We start from the raw sequence: 18,119 nt of genomic DNA on the forward strand, positions 1-18,119 counted from the left end.
ACGAATGTCTTTCCTCAGATTAGAAGACCAAAACTGTACGCAATACTCCAGGTGTGGTCTCACCAAGACCCTGTACAACTGCATTAGAACCTCCCTGCTCCTATACTCACATCCTTTTGCTATAAATGCTGACATACCATTTGCCTTCTTCGCTGCCTCTGCAATAAGAACACAGCTGGTAAAGAAGGCAGCCTAAATAATTACAGACCCATAGTTTTAGCCAGCATATTGTCAAAAGTCTTAGAAATAGTTCTGCTGGATAGAGTAAATGAGTTTGTTAACTGCATAGATAACCAGTTTTGTTTTAAAGCTAAACATGGCACTGACTTGTGCATACATGCCCTAAAGGAGATTGTAAACAAATATAGAGGTAAAAACTTCAATCCTTTTGTGCTTTATTGATGGTTCCAAAGCCTTTGACCGTGTTAATCACAGAAAGCTGTTTGTTAAAATGAGTCAAAGAGAGGTGCCTAAATACATTGTTAGAATTCTGGCTTATTGGTATGCCCACCAGACTATGTAAATAAAATGGGGCAATAGGGTCTCAGCCCCATTTGGGGTTAGCAATGGTGTTAGACAAGGGGGAATTTTGTCCCCAGTCCTTTTTAATCTTTATACTGATGATCTGTCCAAACAATTGAAAGCCTGTAATACTGGGTGCGTGATTGGTAATATTTTAATGAACCATATTATGTATGCAGATGATCTTGTGGTCTTTAGTCCATCTAGTGCTGGTCTCCAGCAGCTCCTTACTATATGTTCAGTGTCTGGTGTGGAACATGATATTAACTATAGTGCTTGTAAGAGTGCTGTTATGATCTGTAGAACCAAAGAGGATAAATGTCTAAAATTTCCTGATTTTAAATTTTCTGAATAATCTTAGTGTCCGTAATAAGGTAAAATATCTTGGGCATTTTACACAGAACAAATGACAGATGATGAGGATATTTATAGGCAACGACGTATGCTGTATGTACGGGCGAATATTCTCTTGCGTAAGTTTGGTGCGTGTACAGATGTGGCGAAGATGCCACTGTTTAGAGCATATTGCGCACCACTCTACACTGCACACCTGTGGTCGAACTATGGAAAGACAAGTTTGCAGAGACTAAAGCTTGCCTATAATGATGCCATGAGAATACTGCTAAAGCCCCTGTCCCACTGTATGAGGTAATTTACGAGTTCTCCCGTGTTTTCCCCTGATTCGAACTCGGAGAATGACCGTAGCGGGTCCGTAGGAGTCCGTGGGATGTTTCGTAGTGGCTCGAAAAAGCTAACGGTAGGTACTCGGGACATCCAGTAACTCGTGACGGTTTTTCCTCATTGCAAAACATGTCCACGAGTAAAAATATACTCGTGATGAAAAGAAAAGTTTACTTTTTATACCTACCGTTAGCATTACGAGCCGCTACGAGACATCCATGAACTACGGACCCGCTACGGACATTCTCCGAGTTCGAATCGGGAAAACCCGGGAGAACTCATGGATTACCTTGTACAGTGGGACAGGGGCTAGTAACATGTTTGTGGTTGCAGGAGTCAGTACTTTAGAAGCTATCTGTAGATTGGTTAGTGCATGTGAACTGTGTTACATCAATCATTTACACTATCCTAAGAAATCATATGTATAAATTCATTTGCAGGATAAATGCCTCTAAAAATGTAATTATTGTGGCCTTGTCAAACGTAAGGTTTAGCACTACAGGCTACGAATCCCAGTTGTGGAGACACTAATATCGCTGTCTCGTTGTAGGACATTGATCATTTTTTTTATTCTGGATTTTTATTCATGTTTTGTGTTTTTTTTAATATATAATTTATGATGCTTTTATGTGATATACTAAGATTTTATATGTATTTTATGATTTTTTTTTAATATGCAATGTATTTTTATGTAATGTTGTCCCTTGTCTGGACCTTGAGAACAAAATAAAGTTTATTATTAAAAAGACAAAAATGAGCCCAGCACCAATCCATGAGGCACATATTTAGTCATGCCTCCAGTCCAGAAACCAAAACCAATTCTCAATCCAGGTAGTGTGTTCTCCTTGGATCCCATGTGGTGTAACCTTCCAGTGCAATCTAACATTATTAAAGGTCTGGCTGAAGTCCATATAGATTATGTCTATTGCTCTGCTCTCATCAAATTTATTGGGTACTTTTTCAGAAAACTCTATCAAATTCATTAAATGGTATCTCCCACGCACAAAACCATGCTGACTATTCCTAATAAATCACTGTCGGTCCACTCTTCAGAATCCTTTCCAGTCACTTTCCCACCATGGTGTTAGGTTTTCAGTCCTGAAAAGTTTAGAAATCCATGATCCCCATAGGCTTGGCTTTACCATATATGTACAATCCCTTTTCGTCTCCATTCCGCATCATCAGAATAGTCTGAGAACCTCCTGCTTCTTTGAGCAGAGTGTCCCTCCACAAACGAACTCATTTGTATGGTCACATTGAACAACTTCAATTCCACTCTCTCTCTCCAGATCAAAGTGTAGATTGCGGGCACTCACATGTGCTGAAGCTTTTCCTATCTTTTTGTGTGATATGTGGAATAGTCTTTGTTTCAGTCTTACCTAGGCCTGTCCCTCAACTCTTTTTCTGCTACCATGATGCCCACATTAGTGCTGTTTCTTTTGCTCAGGCAGGACTTGACAATCTCATGATTTTTGCTGCCAATGGTTGAAGACTGATTCTCTTCTGCATCTTTCTGTCTCCCTTTCAGGTACTAGGCTAATTAAATATCCATCACTAATCTATTGACTCCCACAGCTACTCCCTTCTCACATTGCCTGTAAGGACTCTTTTCTGTTCTTCCATCTCCATCGTATTCACTCCAGTCATGAGATTTTCTGCACAGATATCCCTGGGATTCCTCCTGCTCCTTTCATGACTCTCCGGTCTGTTTTTTTCCATTTCCTCTAACCCAACTCCTTATTATAACACTTTTCCTTGCGACAGCAGGCAATGAAAAAAGTTGTCCTTTCATTTATTTCATTCCTACCATCCAGGGAAACAAACAGTCTTTCCAGCTGAAGCAGTAATTCACTTGCACTTATTCCAACATAGTGCACAGCATTTGGTGCTCACAATGTAGTCTTCTCTACATGGAAAAAAACAAAGGTAGATTCAATTACTGCTTTGTGGAGTACCAACATTCAGACTGCATGGGTGACTTTGGACTTCATACTGCTGCCATTTGAATTTTACGTGCTACTTCCACCTGTCCTATTGGCCTGTTGACTCTTGCACTAACACAGTGAGGCCCAATGCAAGCTTGAGCAACAGCACCCAATTTCCTGGTCTGGCACGTTGCAACCACTTGGTCAGTTTTTAGAATTATAGTACTTCAGGTAACTTGATTTCTCTGCCTCTATCTGTCATCCATCTGTGATACTGGTTTGGCTCGTTTTTGTTTTTCCTTTTTGGTCAAAGTGGAGGACACTCCTAGCCTGACTTGCTGGGCACGTCTGCCTGCTCTGTGTTTTGCAACTCCTACTTTTTTGTCCTATGTTCTGACTCTCTAACTGGTAGCATTCACTCGTTAATCTTGTTTACAGTTTATCGGCATGGTCATCTCGTTTTTACCCAATTGGTGATATTTCCCCTCCTCCACCCTCTCTGCAGCTTAATGGGCATCTTTTCTAATTCCATCAGAGTTTTTCACCTGAAATGTTAACTACATTTTAGCACAGATGTAGTCTGACCAGCAGAGTATTTCCCAAACTTTTTTCTATTTTCAATTTAGATTTCCAGCACATGCAGTTTATGTTATAAATTTTATATTTGGTGGAAAGTCTGGTTGACTTTCTCTCTGTTCTGAAGCCAGTGATTAAGATTCAAGAATGCTTCCTTGGAGTGATGGTTTTTATATTTTCTTTTACTGTTCCATGTGGCCACACAATGACATGGGCTGGTTTGGAAGCTCAACTCATCGGGTTGTGGGAAAGAACACATATTGCTAATCTCTGATCTTTTCTACTCATATTTCTGATATTACATATTCTTCCTCATTCTACCGCTACCACAATGTTTCTCAATAGTGTAAAGTTCCACGAAGGCCAGAAGTCATAGTTCCTAATATGCTATGATTTGTGCAAATCTACATCAGATAATATGACCAGAACCAATTAGCATTTTACTCTTGCTCTTCAATTTGAAGAAGACTCCCGTCCCAAGATGTCATCTGTCCAGATACTGCCTGACCTGCTGAGTTCCTCCAGCAGCCTATTTTTTTTTTTGCCTTGAAATCTGAGGAAGGGTCCCGAATTAAACTGTCAGGTGTCCAGAGATGCTGTCTGCCCTGTTGAGTTACTCCAGTATTTTGTGTCCTTTTGTTTGTTAATCAGCATCTGCAGTTCTTTGTTTCTTCTCTATTTATTTTTGTCTTTGTTTTACTTGGGGATCATTGAGTGATCGGAGTAGTCACCTTGGCCCCTTTCCTTCATTGTCATCGTAGCTTAGAAGGTTGACACAAAGAATTGCAGATAGTGAAATCTTGCACAGAACACAAGTTGGAGGAACAGCACCTTGGGGAGTCTGCATCCTGGTGGCATGAACATTGAATTCTCCCAATTCTGTTAGCCCTTGCTGTCTCATCCCCTTCCCAGCTCTCCCTCAGCCCTCGGGCTCCTCCTTTTTCCTTTTTCTCCCCGCCCCTCCCCTCCCCCCCCCCCCATCAGTCTGAAGAAGGGTTTCGGCCCGAAACGTTGCCTATTTCCTTCGCTCCATAGATGCTGCTGCACCCGCTGAGTTTCTCCAGCATTTTTGTGTACCACATAGCACAAAGTGCTGAAGTAACTCAGCGGGCCAGGCAACATCCATGGAGGTCATGAATAGCTGACGTTTCAGGTCAGGACCCTTCTTCAGACTGATTGTAGTGGGGAGAGAAAGCTGGAAAAGAGGTGAGGTGAACTAGACCTCGCACTGCAAGTGGCCACGGGTGGCTGGCCGGGTCCACCCTTGGTCACCGCGAACAATGATTTAATATAGTCACATAATGCTCATAAATATGATAACATTTAAAAATCTCAACTAAATTACAAGCACAGTTAGGTGCAGCATCTACTCATCGCATTATTTAATTACAACAGGAATTTTGCTATAAAAGTATTGAATAATATAAAATGCATATACTACGAAATGTGAAGTAGTATTTCACAATCGGAAAAAGAAATAAATCACAATCGTAAAATATGTGGAAATCACAGACTGATCAGCCTTTGTCTTCGGAAGAGGAAATTCACAATGTGATTCCCACAGGACCTGGTTGGGCAGAGAGCCAGTCAGTATCTTAAACAGCTGATATCAGCAGTTTTCAGTGCCATTTGTGGTGCGGCATATGCAAACTGATGGGTCTCTGACGAGTGCAGTTAAATGTTGTTATGGAGAACGCTTTGCAAGATCTGAAATTCTTTTGTCTAGATATTTGTGTCAACTGTAAGGTCTTTTAATTCAGCTTCCTTTTCAGATGTTTGGGACCGGGGAGGGAAAATGTAATACCTATGGATGTGGATGTGCATCAGATTCTCCACATTAGGTTTCTGCTTAATGCATTGCTTGTGTCTGAGCAGTTTAAGTGCCTGAACACAGAATCCTATATCTCCGTACTCATTCGGTTTCTCTTTCTGCATTGCAGGCTAATGAGTGGAATAAAAATGATGAGCGACTACTGCAAGCTGTGGAGCATGGCGAAACAGAGAAAGTGGCAGCTCTTTTGGGCAAAAAAGGGATCAGTCCCGTCAAGCTGGATAACGATGGGAAGTCTGCGTAAGTGAATTAAATTGCTGCCCTCCTGCTTTTAAAAGGCTGGAAAATATAACATTTTTATAATTGTTGTCTATCACTGTGAAAATTCATATTGTCAATTAATTCTATTTGTAATTGTTCCCGTTTTATTGGTGTCTTCAGTGTAAGATCTCAGTGCAACATTTGGTCATAGAAAAAAGGCTAGAGTTGCTGCATTGATAATGATGCTGAATATATTGATTTTTTGGTTAGAGTTAAATATTTATTATGTTCCATGAATATGTTGGTTCTGTCATTTCCAGTCTCAGATCTCCATTTCATACCCTCAACATCGGACTTTGAAAAATATGCATTAGTGATGCATTCATTATTATAAATGTTTGTAATCGTATTTTGAAATTATTTATTGCAAACTAATTCTATTTCATTCATTTTGATGGCTGATGTGTTTGTTTGATACAGATTGAGAACTTAACCTAAATTGATAGTTGCATTGCAGTGAAATTAAGTTTATTAAAGTTGTGCATGCCTTTGAAAATTGTTATCTCCCTTCATGCATTTAATAGAATTTGAGGAAATGTAGCTAGCTCTATGGTGTTTAAAACAAAAACATGCTTCACACAAGTCAGTGTGTTGCAATTGGCATATGTGCTCCAGTGATGGTCTTTCAATGGGATTGAGGGGGTATATGGAAGGATATCTGCCCTGCTAAATATCCCCCTGAAAAATGTGCACATATAGATATCAGGAGACCTTATATCCTTACGACCTTACAATCGTAAGACATAGGAGCAGAATTCAGCTAATCTGCTGGAGGAAGTGGTGAAATGGGGCAAAATTACTACATTTAAGAGGCAACCATGTTCACCAACACAATCTGTGATCTCATGACCAACATTTTTCATTCTATCATTAGTGGCAACCCAGAGCATTGATCTTGATGCCACTAGAAGATAGGATGGCTAGCTGGGAGCAGCAGCAGCAGCATATCGAAAAGCTGACTGATAAAGCTGCAACACAGGACTACCTGCATGCTACTAAACATTGGATAGTAGACAGAGGCATTGATTTTGTAATTAATGGATCAAATTAAAACTCATCCTGCCTCATCCAGTCCTGAATAGTGGAGAAGAGTCAAACATATAATATGAGTAGAATGCTGCAAGATTAACCCCCTCCACAGAGGTGGCAGTGCAAGCTTGTGAGTGCTCGTGACAAAGCTGAAGCAATCACTGTCACATTCGGCCAGAAGTGGCAAATAAATAACCTAACTGACTGTTACTGAGACCTCCAATGTTTTCGAAGTCGGGACACATCTAATTCAATTTGCCCTGTGATAGCAAGAAATGGCTGAGTACATTGTAAACAGCAAAGGCCATGTGACCAGATTTCATTCCAACTGTAGTTTTGAAGACCTGGACTCTGGAGCAAGCTGTTTTACTAGCATGGCTGTACCAGTACATTAAAAACACTGGTGTCTGTCCAATAATAATGTGATCCAGCTATGCCGCCTTCAAAACTAAAAAGACAAATCCAATCCTGCGAATAACTGCTCAATAAATTTGCTGCCAATCGTCAATAAGGTGATGGGCGCCATCATCCACAGTGCTATTCAGCAGCATTTATTCACCAATATCAGACCTGTCAATCCCTAGAACCACTTAGTTCAGATGTGGAAAAGGAGTTGAATTTGAGGTGAGAGAGACTGTTTTTGAGGTTAAGATTGCATTTGACAGGGCAGCATTAAAGTGTCAGGTAAAACTAAAGTTTATGGTCAATGGGGACAAAAATCTTACTGGTTGGAGTCATGTCTCACACAAATAAGATCGTTGTTTGAGGTCAATTTTCGTCATCCTGGGATATAATTTCACAAATTCTCAAGGCAGGTACTAGTTGTTTCACCTTCAGCTAATTCTTCAGTTACTATTGTTCCATCATAAAGTTGAAATGTGGATGTTTGCTGAAGACTGCATAATATTCATTCCTTTTGTAACTCTTCAGCAAACGAAGCACCCCAATGCCTGTGTGCAACAAGGTCTGGGAGGCGTTTGGTTATGGGCTGATGGGTGGCAAGTAAACTTTGCATCACAATAATACTATGTGTTAACCATCTCTATTCATAGACTCACTCTGGACTTTTAACAGCCTTGCACTGCTGGATATCCACTTTGAACATCTGGTCACCTTTGACCAGAAACTATATCTGACCCGGCATTGAAATAGTATAGCTACTTGTATAGCTCAGAGACTGGTATCTGTGACAAATAACTTGGCTCTGAGCACCCAACAGCCTTTGCATCAACTACGAGGCACAACAACAGGATGGAAAATCCTTCCTTGCCAATATGAAAGTAAGATGAATGTTATTCAAAAATGTATACCATGGAAAATGCAATGCGGTTGCTTTCCAATGCTATTGTGACAGCAATTCCCAAACCTGGAACTGTTACCACTAACAGGTGCAGGAACCGTTACCACTAACAGGTGCAGGGTCAGGGCTGTGAGTATTTAAATCCAGCGCGGGGCTTACTTTCACAGAGGCCCGGGAACCGTTGGAGCGAGTGGAGGAGGGTCAGGGCTTATTACCAAAATATGTAAAGTTCCACACTTCATAGGGATGGTTCTGGTGGAAGCCGCTGATTGGTGGAAGCAGACTAGAGGAAGCAGTTGATTGGGTGCAACCTCAGGTTAGCATTTCTGCTTTCTGGTTAAAGGTACAGTGCTTTAGTAAAGGTACAGTGAGCCAAGGGTACAGTGGGCTAAAGGTACAGTGAGCCAAGGGTACAGTGCTTTAGTAAGGTACAGTGCTTTTTGTTTATATAATAAAGGTACAGTTTAAAGGTCAAGAGGGAGCAGCTGTTGTGAGTCAGATACCTGCTGATTTCTCCCAGCAGTTTCTATTGTATTATACTTGTATCAGATCCAGGGTAAGGCGGGAGAATGACAGCCAGAGCAGTGTACTGTTCTGGATGTCAGATGTGGGAGGTCATGGAGTCGGATGGCCCTCCAGACGTCCATATCTGCACCAGGTGCAGCGAGATGGGGCTCCTAAGGGACCATATTAGGATCCTGGAGCAGCAGCTCGATGGCCTCTGTCTGGTCAGGGAGAGTGAGGAGGTCATAGAGAGGAGTTATAGGGAGGTGGTCACTCCAAAACCACAGGAGAGAGACATGTGGGTCACGTTAAGGAAGGGCAAGGGGCAGAGGCAGAGACGAGTGAGTACTCCAATGTCGGTACACCTTGCAAATAAATACTCCTGTTTGAGTACGGATGGGGGTGACAGCCTACCCGGGGGTAGCGACAGCGGACGGGCCTCCAGCACAGAGACCGGCCCTGTTGCTCCGAAAGGTAGGGACAAAAAGAAGAGGGCAATAGTAATTGGGGACTCTATTGTTAGGGGGTCGGATAGGCGATTCTGTGGACGCAGTCGGGAGACCAGGATGGTGGGCTGCCTCCCCGGTGCCACGGTCTCGGACGTGTCTCAACGCGTCCAAGATATCCTGAAATCAGAGGGAGAGGAGCCTGAGGTCGTGGTACATATAGGTACCAATGACATAGGTTAAAAAAAGGGAAGAGGTCCTGAAGGGAGGATTTAGGGAGTTGGGAGGAGAGTTAAGGAAAAGGACCAAAAAGGTAACAATCTCAGGATTACTGCCTGTGCCACGCGACAGTGAGAGTAGGAATGGAGCGAGGTGGAGGATAAATGCATGGCTGAAAGACTGGTGCAGAGAGCAGGGATTCAAGTTTCTGGGTCATTGGGACTTCTTTTGGGGAAGGTGGGACCTGTACAGAAAGGATGGGTTGCACTTGAACCCGAGGGGGACCAATATCCTGGCGGGGAAATTTGCAAAGGCTACTGGGGAGACTTTAAACTAGAATGGTTGGGGCGAGGGACTCAAATAGAGAAAATTAGTAGACAGAATGGGAGGCAGGAAGCAGAAAAGGGAAGCACTCGGACACAAGAGGAGAAAGAAGAAAAAGGAAATAAACAGAGAATAAGAGGCGGGGGGTTTCTTAAATGTGCATATTTTAATGCTAGGAGCATGGTAAGAAAAGTGGATGAGCTTAGAGTCTGGATAGACACCTGGAAGTATGATGTTGTGGCGATCATTGAAACATGGTTGCAGGAGGGCTGTGATTGGAAACTAAATATTCCAGGATTTCGTTGCTTCAGGTGTGATAGAATTGGAGGGGCAAGAGGTGGAGGTGTTGCATTGCTTGTCAGGGAAGATATTCCAGCAGTGCTTTGGCAGGATAGATTGGAGGGCTCATCTAGGGAGGCTATTTGGGTGGAACTGAGAAGTGGGAAAGGTGTAGCAACACTTATAGGGGTGTATTATAGACCGCCAAATGGGGATCGAGAATTGGAAGAGCAAATATGTAAGGAGATAGCAGATATTAGTAATAAGCACAAGGTAGTGATTGTGGGAGATTTCAACTTTCCACACATAGACTGGGAAACACATTCTGTAAATGGGCTGGATGGTTTGGAGTTTGTAAAATGTGTGCAGGATAGTTTTTTGCAGCAATACATAGAGGTACCTACTAGAGGAGGGGCAGTGCTGGACCTCCTGTTAGGAAATGAGACGGGACAGGTGGCGGAGGTATGCGTTGGGGAGCACTTCGGGTCCAGTGATCACAATACCATTAGTTTCAATATAATTATGGAGAGGGTCAGAACTGGACCTAGGGTTGAGATTTTTGATTGGAGAAAGGCTAACTTTGATGAGATGCGAAATGATTTAAAAGGAGTGAACTGGGACATTTTGTTTTATGGGAAGGATGTAGAAGAGAAATGGAGGACATTTAAAGGGGAAATTTTAAGAGTACAGAATCTTTATGTTCCTGTTCGGTTGAAAGGAAACTGTAAAAATTGGAACGAGCCCTGGTTTTCAAGGGAAATTGGACCTTGTTCGGAAAAAGAGGGAGATCTACAATAATTATAGGCAGCATCGAGTAAATGAGGTGCTTGAGGAGTATAAAGAATGTAAAAAGAATCTTAAGAAATAAATTAGAAAAGCTTAAAGAAGATATGAGGTTGCTTTGGCAAGTAAGTTGAAAGTAAATCCAAAGGGTTTCTACAGCTATATTAATAGCAAAAGGATAATGAGGGATAAAATTGGTCCATTGGAGAGACAGAGTGGACAGCTATCTGCAGAGCCAAAACAGATGGGGGAGATTGACCAATTTATTTTCTTCGGTATTCACCAAGGAGAATGATATTGAATTATGTGAGGTAAGGGAAATTAGTAGATTAGCTATGGATAATTTGAGTTTCAAAGTAAAAGAAGTACTGACACTTTTGAAAAATATAAAAGTGGATAAGTCTCCAGGGCCTGACAGGATATTCCCTAGGACATTGAGGGAAGTTAGTGTAGAAATAGCCGGGGCTATGACAGAAATATTTCAAATGTCATTAGAAACGGGAATAGTCCCCGATGATTGGCATACTGCGCATGTTGTTCCATTGTTTAAAAAGGGTTCTAAGAGTAAACCTAGCAATTATAGACCTGTTAGTTTGACTTCAGTGGTGGGCAAATTAATGGAAAAGATACTTAGAGATAATATATATAAGCATCTGGATAAACAGGGTCTGATTAGGAACAGTCAACATGGATTTGTGCCTGGAAGGTCATGTTTGACTAATCTTCTTGAATTTTTTGTAGGGGTTACTAGGGAAATTGACGAGGGTAAAGCAGTGGATGTTGTCTATATGGACTTTAGTAAGGCCTTTGACAAGGTTCCTCATGGAAGGTTGGTTAAGAAGGTTAAACTGTTGGGTATAAATGCAGGAATAGCAAGATGGATTCAACAGTGGCTGAATGGGAGACGCCAGAGGGTAATGGTGGATGGCTGTTTGTCGTGTTGGAGGCAGGTGACTAGTGGGGTGCCTCGGGGATCTGTGTTGGGTCCTTTGTTGTTTTGTCATGTACATCAATGATCTGGACGAAGGTGTGGTAAATTGGATTAGTAAGTATGCAGATGATACCAAGATAGGGGGTGTTGTGGATAATGAAGAGGATTTCCAAAGTCTACAGAGTGATTTAGGCCATTTGGAAGAATGGGCTGAAAGATGGCAGATGGAGTTTAATGCTGATAAATGTGAGGTGCTACACCTTGGCAGGACAAATCAAAATAGGAAGTACATGGTAAATGGTAGGGAATTGAAGAATACAGTTGAACAGAGGGATCTGGGAATAACCGTGCATAGTTCCTTGAAGGTGGAATCTCATATAGATAGGGTGGTAAAGAAAGATTTTGGTATGCTAGCCTTTATAAATGAGAGCATTGAGTATAGAAGCTGGGATGTAATGTTAAAATTGTACAAGGCATTGGTGAGACCAAATCTGGAGTATGGTGTACAATTTTGGTCGCCCAATTATAGGAAGGTGTCAACAAAATAGAGAGAGTACAGAGGAGATTTACTAGAATGTTGCCTGGGTTTCAACAACTAAGTTACAGAGATAGGTTGAATAAGTTAGGTCTTTATTCTCTGGAGCGCCGAAGGTTAAGGGGGCACTTGATAGAGGTCTTTAAAATGATGAGAGGGATAGACAGAGTTGATGTGGACAAGCTTTTCCCTTTGAGAATAGGAAAGATTCAAACAAGAGGACATGACTTCAGAATTAAGGGACAGAAGTTTAGGGGTAACATGAGGGGGAACTTCTTTACTCAGAGAGTGGTAGCGGTGTGGAATGAGCTTCCAGTGGAAGTGGTGGAGGCTGGTTCGATGGTATCATTTAAAAATAAATTGGATAGGCATATGGATGAGAAGAGAATGGAGGGTTATGGTACGAGTGCAGGCAGGTGGGACTGAGGGAAAATAATTGTTCGGCATGGACTTGTAGGGCCGAGATGGCCTGTTTCCGTGCTGTAATTGTTATATGGTTATAACTTCAGGCTAGTGGGAACACTCCCACCTGTAAGTACCCTATCAAGTTGCACACCATCCTAGTTTGGAAATTATCTCTATTCTTTCATTTTTGCTGGGTTTAAATCTTGGAATACCCGATCAATAACGCAGCAGGATTCACCAGAAGGACTGCAATAGCTTAGTAAGATGGCTCACCACCATCTTTTCATGGGCATTTTAGGATGAACAATAGATGCAGGTTTTACCTGTGATCCAAGAAATTATGAAGTAAAGCACTGAAGTTGAAACTTATTCAGAACAAGGCAGCCCTCATTAGTATTATTGCATTCACTGCTGTAAGCAATCAATCTGTGGAACACTGGAGCATTATGGTTGAAATATCACGACCTCACAATATGCATTCTTTAATAATATCTTATCAAAATCGTGAATTCTATCATCTTGTAAGGCAGCAGGTTTGTCATCACTGAGTATTGCTTTAAGGTAGCAATGTTACAAAATTTTGAGATTTAAAAAATCAAGTCTGCAATTTATCCCATCAGATAAAGCATAAAAAGAGGTTTAATTTGACACCTAATTCACTTTCATATCTTCAGTATTAAAAAAAGTTATGCCCATTTTCATATTCGGAAATTGGCATCTTGTTCCCTATTGCTTTTCCATTGACTTAACACAAAAGCTGTGATCGAGGATAGTCAAAAGCCCATAACTTTCTTAAAAATTAAGAGAACTGAAAGAAAATTTCAGTTATTATAGATTGAAGCATTCTGAAACAAATATGAAACAATCTTACTTGGATGACCTGAAATTAAAGCATATAATTAGGTAGTTACCTAATTGTAGCTAATTACAAAATTCAATTACTAGATCTAAACATCTATCCATTTCTTAAGTAAAGATTAACATTTTTAAAAGCCCAAGTGTCCAAATAACATTCACACAAGAATTCACAATATAACATAATTTTTAAATCTCATTGACATGAATTTATGTCAATGAGATTTTAATGTTTAATACCTGTAAATTAATGGCCATTTTAATCATCTTGCGAATAGGTTTTTGTGGAACGCGATTGATTGGAACGTTGCGGTTTGCGGTGAATTTGAACCTCATATCGGCAGGAAAAACACTGCCGGTTCGTATGGGGCCAATGAAATTTGGATTAAAGTTATCCTAAGAAGCAAGTTTATATGTAAAATACACGACTTACCTTATGTTTTGTCCCCTATGTGAGATCTGTCCCGTTGTCAGCGTTGAGGGCGTTAGAAGTAGATTTTTTAATTTTACTCTAGCGATTAAATTGTCCCGCGATTTTTTTTTTTTATAAGCTTCCGAGAACGGAAGTCGGAACGATTTTTCAGCATCAGGTATATATGTGCCTATCCATCAGAAATATCTCTTGGACAGGCAGGAGAAAACGGCATTTTAATCCCCCACCCTCCCAAAGGCGCGAAAGTCGCGCACACGAACAGTGGCAGAACTGCAGCCCCGCTGATGGTAGGTATTGTAACATACCTATTTAAAGTGCATTCTGTCCTAAATGTATTACTGATGTCTCTATTTTGTAGCATATAAATATTAGAAATCCATTTCCTATAGCCCTTTGGGACATTTTTTTAAACCAGATCAAGTCTAGTGATTCAAGAAGAGTGGTCAAAATAGGGAAATAAACGATAGCTTTGATATTTCTCCGTTAACAAATTGAAAATGTTGTGTTACTTATGCACTTTTACAAACAATTTTTTACCCTTTTATTTGAGGCCACTAATTGCTTTGTTGCCTTTACTAAAATATTTAGTCAGTGTACTAAAATATAAAAATGTAACTCTGTAAATGTATTAATACTCCGTTAAGTAAGGGTGGGAGAGTTCCATATATGAATTGTTCCAGTTTGCAACAATTCCATTTGTAGTTCATATTTGGCTCAGCTGCTATTCTTGGTCATTGCCTTTCTCAAATTATTTTGTGATTTATATATGACATTTCGTAAATTGGTCTTTCAGCATTTTTGCTTTGTTAGATTGTTCATCTGACTGATGCTCCATTTGCAGACAGGATAATCTACTTGTTCAGTTCCTTCAAAACACTGTTGCCAATATTCCAGCCAATTCAGACCTCCTCCTTTTCTGAAACACTACAGTTAATCTTCCCACAATGCAAATGTAAAATTGTTACAAAGAACAGTACTGCACCGAAACAGGCCATTCGGGCCGCAATGTCCTTGCCAACATAATGCAAAGACCAAATATACCGACTAGAGGGTGGCACAATGGTAGAGTTGCTGCCTTACGGCGCCTGCAGTGCCAGAGACCCGAGTTCGATCCCGACTATAGGTGGTGTCTGTACGGCGTTTGTATGTTCTCCCTGTGACCACATGGGTTTTCTCCAAGATCTTTGGTTTCCTCCCACAGGTTTGTAGGTTAATTGGTTTGGTATGTGGAAAAATTGTCCCTAATGTATGTGTAGGATAGTGTTAATGTGCAGGGATCGCTGGTCGATGCGGACCTGGTGAGTCGAAGGGCCTGTTTCCACACTGTATCTCTAAATTAAACTAAACCAAATCTTATTTACAAGCACTTCATCCATATCCCTCCATTCCTTGTTTTTCCTTGTGCCTATCCAACAGTATCTTAAATGTCACCATCATATCTGCCTCCATCACCATCCCTGGCAGTGTGTTCCAAGCATTCACAACCCTCTGTGTTAAAAAAAACCCCTACATATCTCCTTTATACTTTGCCCCTCTCACCTTAAAGTTATGTGCTCTAGCATTTGATATTTCGTTCCTGGGGGAAAAGGTAGTGAATGTCTACTTTATCTATGCCTCTTATAATTATATACTATCAGATCTCCCTTCAGCCTCCGCATTCCAGAGAACCCAATTCAAGTCTGTCCAACCTCTCCCTGTAGCTAATACCCACTAGTTCAGCCATCATACGGGTAAACCACCTAGGTGCCCTTTCAAAAGCCTTTTCCATCCTGCTTGAACTGCAAGCAATTCTCCAAATACGGCCAAATCGAAGTCTTATAAAGCTGCATCACGACTTCCCGACTCGTTTCTCCTTGGTATTCGTAATCAAGTGACTATCTGCTGACATCTCTACCCCTGCATCTGATATGATGTTAAGCTTGCAGTTTGGCTCAGTCTCAAACTGCAGCACTCTAATAAGGTCACTCATTACATCTTCCATCTATGAGATTATATAATCAATTAATATAATACTCAGTTCATTAGTATAATAAAATTGACAGGGCAAGCAAGTTGGTTCTTTTGCTTCAGTGCCTGGTCTTTTATGTGAAGAATTGGGGGGAAGCTAAAAGTTAGTTCTTATAGCTAGTCAGTGACTGAATTCAGAGATTTTAATTGTTTTGATCGGCCTAATAGTTGTAAAAGTATCAAATGGTTTATGTTTGTATTTTAACAAATTTCAACCAAAGGTACAGAAAGAAATGGTGCATGCAGAAAATGATGTGAGGATAGTGAAAATGTATAGTGGAATCATGATTAAAAAATTGATATTTGAAACTTTTTCAAATGCTTTGCACTAATATAGGAATTCCTTGTATTTCAATCGTTTTTCTGTAATTGTCACTTTATATACTTAGTGTGAAATTTCAGAGCTAGAAGTATTGAATTCCCTTAGAGTTGCTTGCAGACTAAGCTCGGGGTAAATCTGGAAATGGTTGAGCGCTTCATGTTCCTTAGTGATAATATTACCACCAATCTGCTGTGGACTGACCACATTGATGGGACAGCCAAGAAGACACAACAAAGTCTTTACTTCCTCAGAAGATTAAGGAATTTGACATGTTTCTAATGACCCATACGATATTCTACAGATGCGCCATAGAACTGTTGGGTTGCATCACAGCTTGGTTTGGGAACAGTTCTGTCCAAAACCACAAGATTTAGTCCAGTCTATCACAAAGACCAAACTTCCCATCATTGACTGTACTTGCCTTAGAAAAGTAGCCAACATAATCAAAGACTTGATTCGCGCTCAGTCATTACTCGTTCCCCATGCTCCTGTCCAGCAGAAGGTACAGGAACTTGAAAACGTGCCCCACCAGACTTGGGGGCAGCTTCTTCCCCTCTTTAATCAGGCTTCTGAACAGTCTTCCTATAAGCTAGGATACTATCCAATTAAGATTTACCTCTACCCCATTGTGGACATTGGACTTTGTCTGTGGAACTGATGCGCTACAATGCTGAGAACTATATGCTATACTATGTAACTTCCCCTTTGCGTTATCTATTAATTGAACAATTACAATTATGGATGGTATTATCTTTGATTGGATAACATGCAAATCAAACCTTTCATTGTACTTTGGTACGTGATAATAATAAATCTCTTCATCAATATACCACTTCCTCCACCTGCAAGCTAATGTAAACCTCAGTTACGAGTCTGTATGCTCCTGAAGCACAACCTACGCTCATTTGCATTCCAATCCTCCGATATAAACTCAATTTTGCTTATTTCGGTTTAATGTTTTGAAAGACCAATAAAATCTGAAAATGTTATTGAAAGTAATAGAACATTGATTTCACTTTTATAGTATTTTGCTTTGTAACAATTATAAACCTAAACATGACACAAATAAATTAGTTTTTTTAATTCTGCTGCAGTGTTGATTTTGATGGAGCCTTCGATGAAGAAGAGATTTCAAAAAATCTGCGTAGGCTAAAATGTATCCCTTTTAATAAAGCAATATTCATATTTAATTCATATTTAATCTTGTGTCAGGGGTTTTAAACTGGCATTGAATAAAATACATGCTATAATTTTTATAAACTCTTGCAGTTGTTGGTGATTTTTCCAAAGCTCCATCAGTTTTTAAACAGTTTTCATGCTTTTCTTGCCCAATTCTTTCAATTTGTAAAGCTGCTATATTCCCATAGTTCTATTTGAAGGACACACCCAGTAAAACAACAATGTTCCAAGGAGTCAACTGTAACCAAAGTTGTGGTGATTAACTATTAGGCCCTCTGCCCCATTACCAGGTGGATAGGGCCTGAACATGCACTTTTGAACATATATTACATTTCAACTGATGTAATCCATTAAAACTACAAAAGCCACCACAAAGCAAATAATGTAAGTTGCCTGCATTTTATTATTTATATAAACTGTAACCATCTGCAAAGGGAAACTGGTAAACTGAGAACAGTGTGTGCGTGAGTCAAGATTGAAAGGAAGGCACACCTTGGATCATGATATCCTGTCCAGACAAATGATCAGATGTTAGGCACATGATATTTGCACTGAGGAAACTATCACCGTTCACATCCAGCAGACAGATTTGCAAGATCACATATGCTTGAACACCATGACATGATGTGACTGGTTTACTTTCTCTTCCTTTGGCAACTGGCAGGGATGAGTGGTTAATACTTGCCTGGTGTGTCTGATTCAGAGAGCAACAGATGATCACATGTGAAACTAATTATGTTTAAGTATTTTTCCCAAGATTTCAACATGGAAA

General features: G+C 40.4%; 2 protein-coding genes across 5 annotated transcripts in view; both read left to right on the forward strand.

Annotated features, from left to right (window-relative positions):
- Nucleotides 1–18,119, forward strand: part of rai14 (retinoic acid induced 14) — a 201,415-nt gene that overhangs the window by 91,008 nt on the left and 92,288 nt on the right. For all 4 annotated transcript variants that reach the window (XM_055631960.1, XM_055632031.1, XM_055632023.1 and 1 more), the window contains exon 3: nucleotides 5,645–5,775. In XM_055631960.1, the coding sequence (XP_055487935.1) occupies nucleotides 5,645–5,775 (131 nt within the window). The remainder of the gene's footprint in view (nucleotides 1–5,644; nucleotides 5,776–18,119) is intronic.
- LOC129695252 (uncharacterized) lies at nucleotides 5,782–13,748 on the forward strand. Its single transcript, XM_055632046.1, has 2 exons — nucleotides 5,782–8,519; nucleotides 8,554–13,748. The coding sequence occupies exon 2, from the start codon at nucleotides 9,463–9,465 to the stop codon at nucleotides 10,693–10,695; it is 1,233 nt and encodes a 410-aa protein (XP_055488021.1). The 5' UTR covers nucleotides 5,782–8,519; nucleotides 8,554–9,462; the 3' UTR covers nucleotides 10,696–13,748.

This window comes from Leucoraja erinacea, chromosome 1 (assembly GCF_028641065.1).
Source record: "Leucoraja erinacea ecotype New England chromosome 1, Leri_hhj_1, whole genome shotgun sequence".
NCBI classification, from domain to species: Eukaryota; Metazoa; Chordata; class Chondrichthyes; order Rajiformes; family Rajidae; genus Leucoraja; species Leucoraja erinaceus.

Coding starts and splice junctions, on each gene's coding strand:
- LOC129695252 (XM_055632046.1), top strand. CDS start 9,463: ATGGCTGAAAGACTGGTGCAGAGAGCAGGGATTCAAGTTTCTGGGTCA.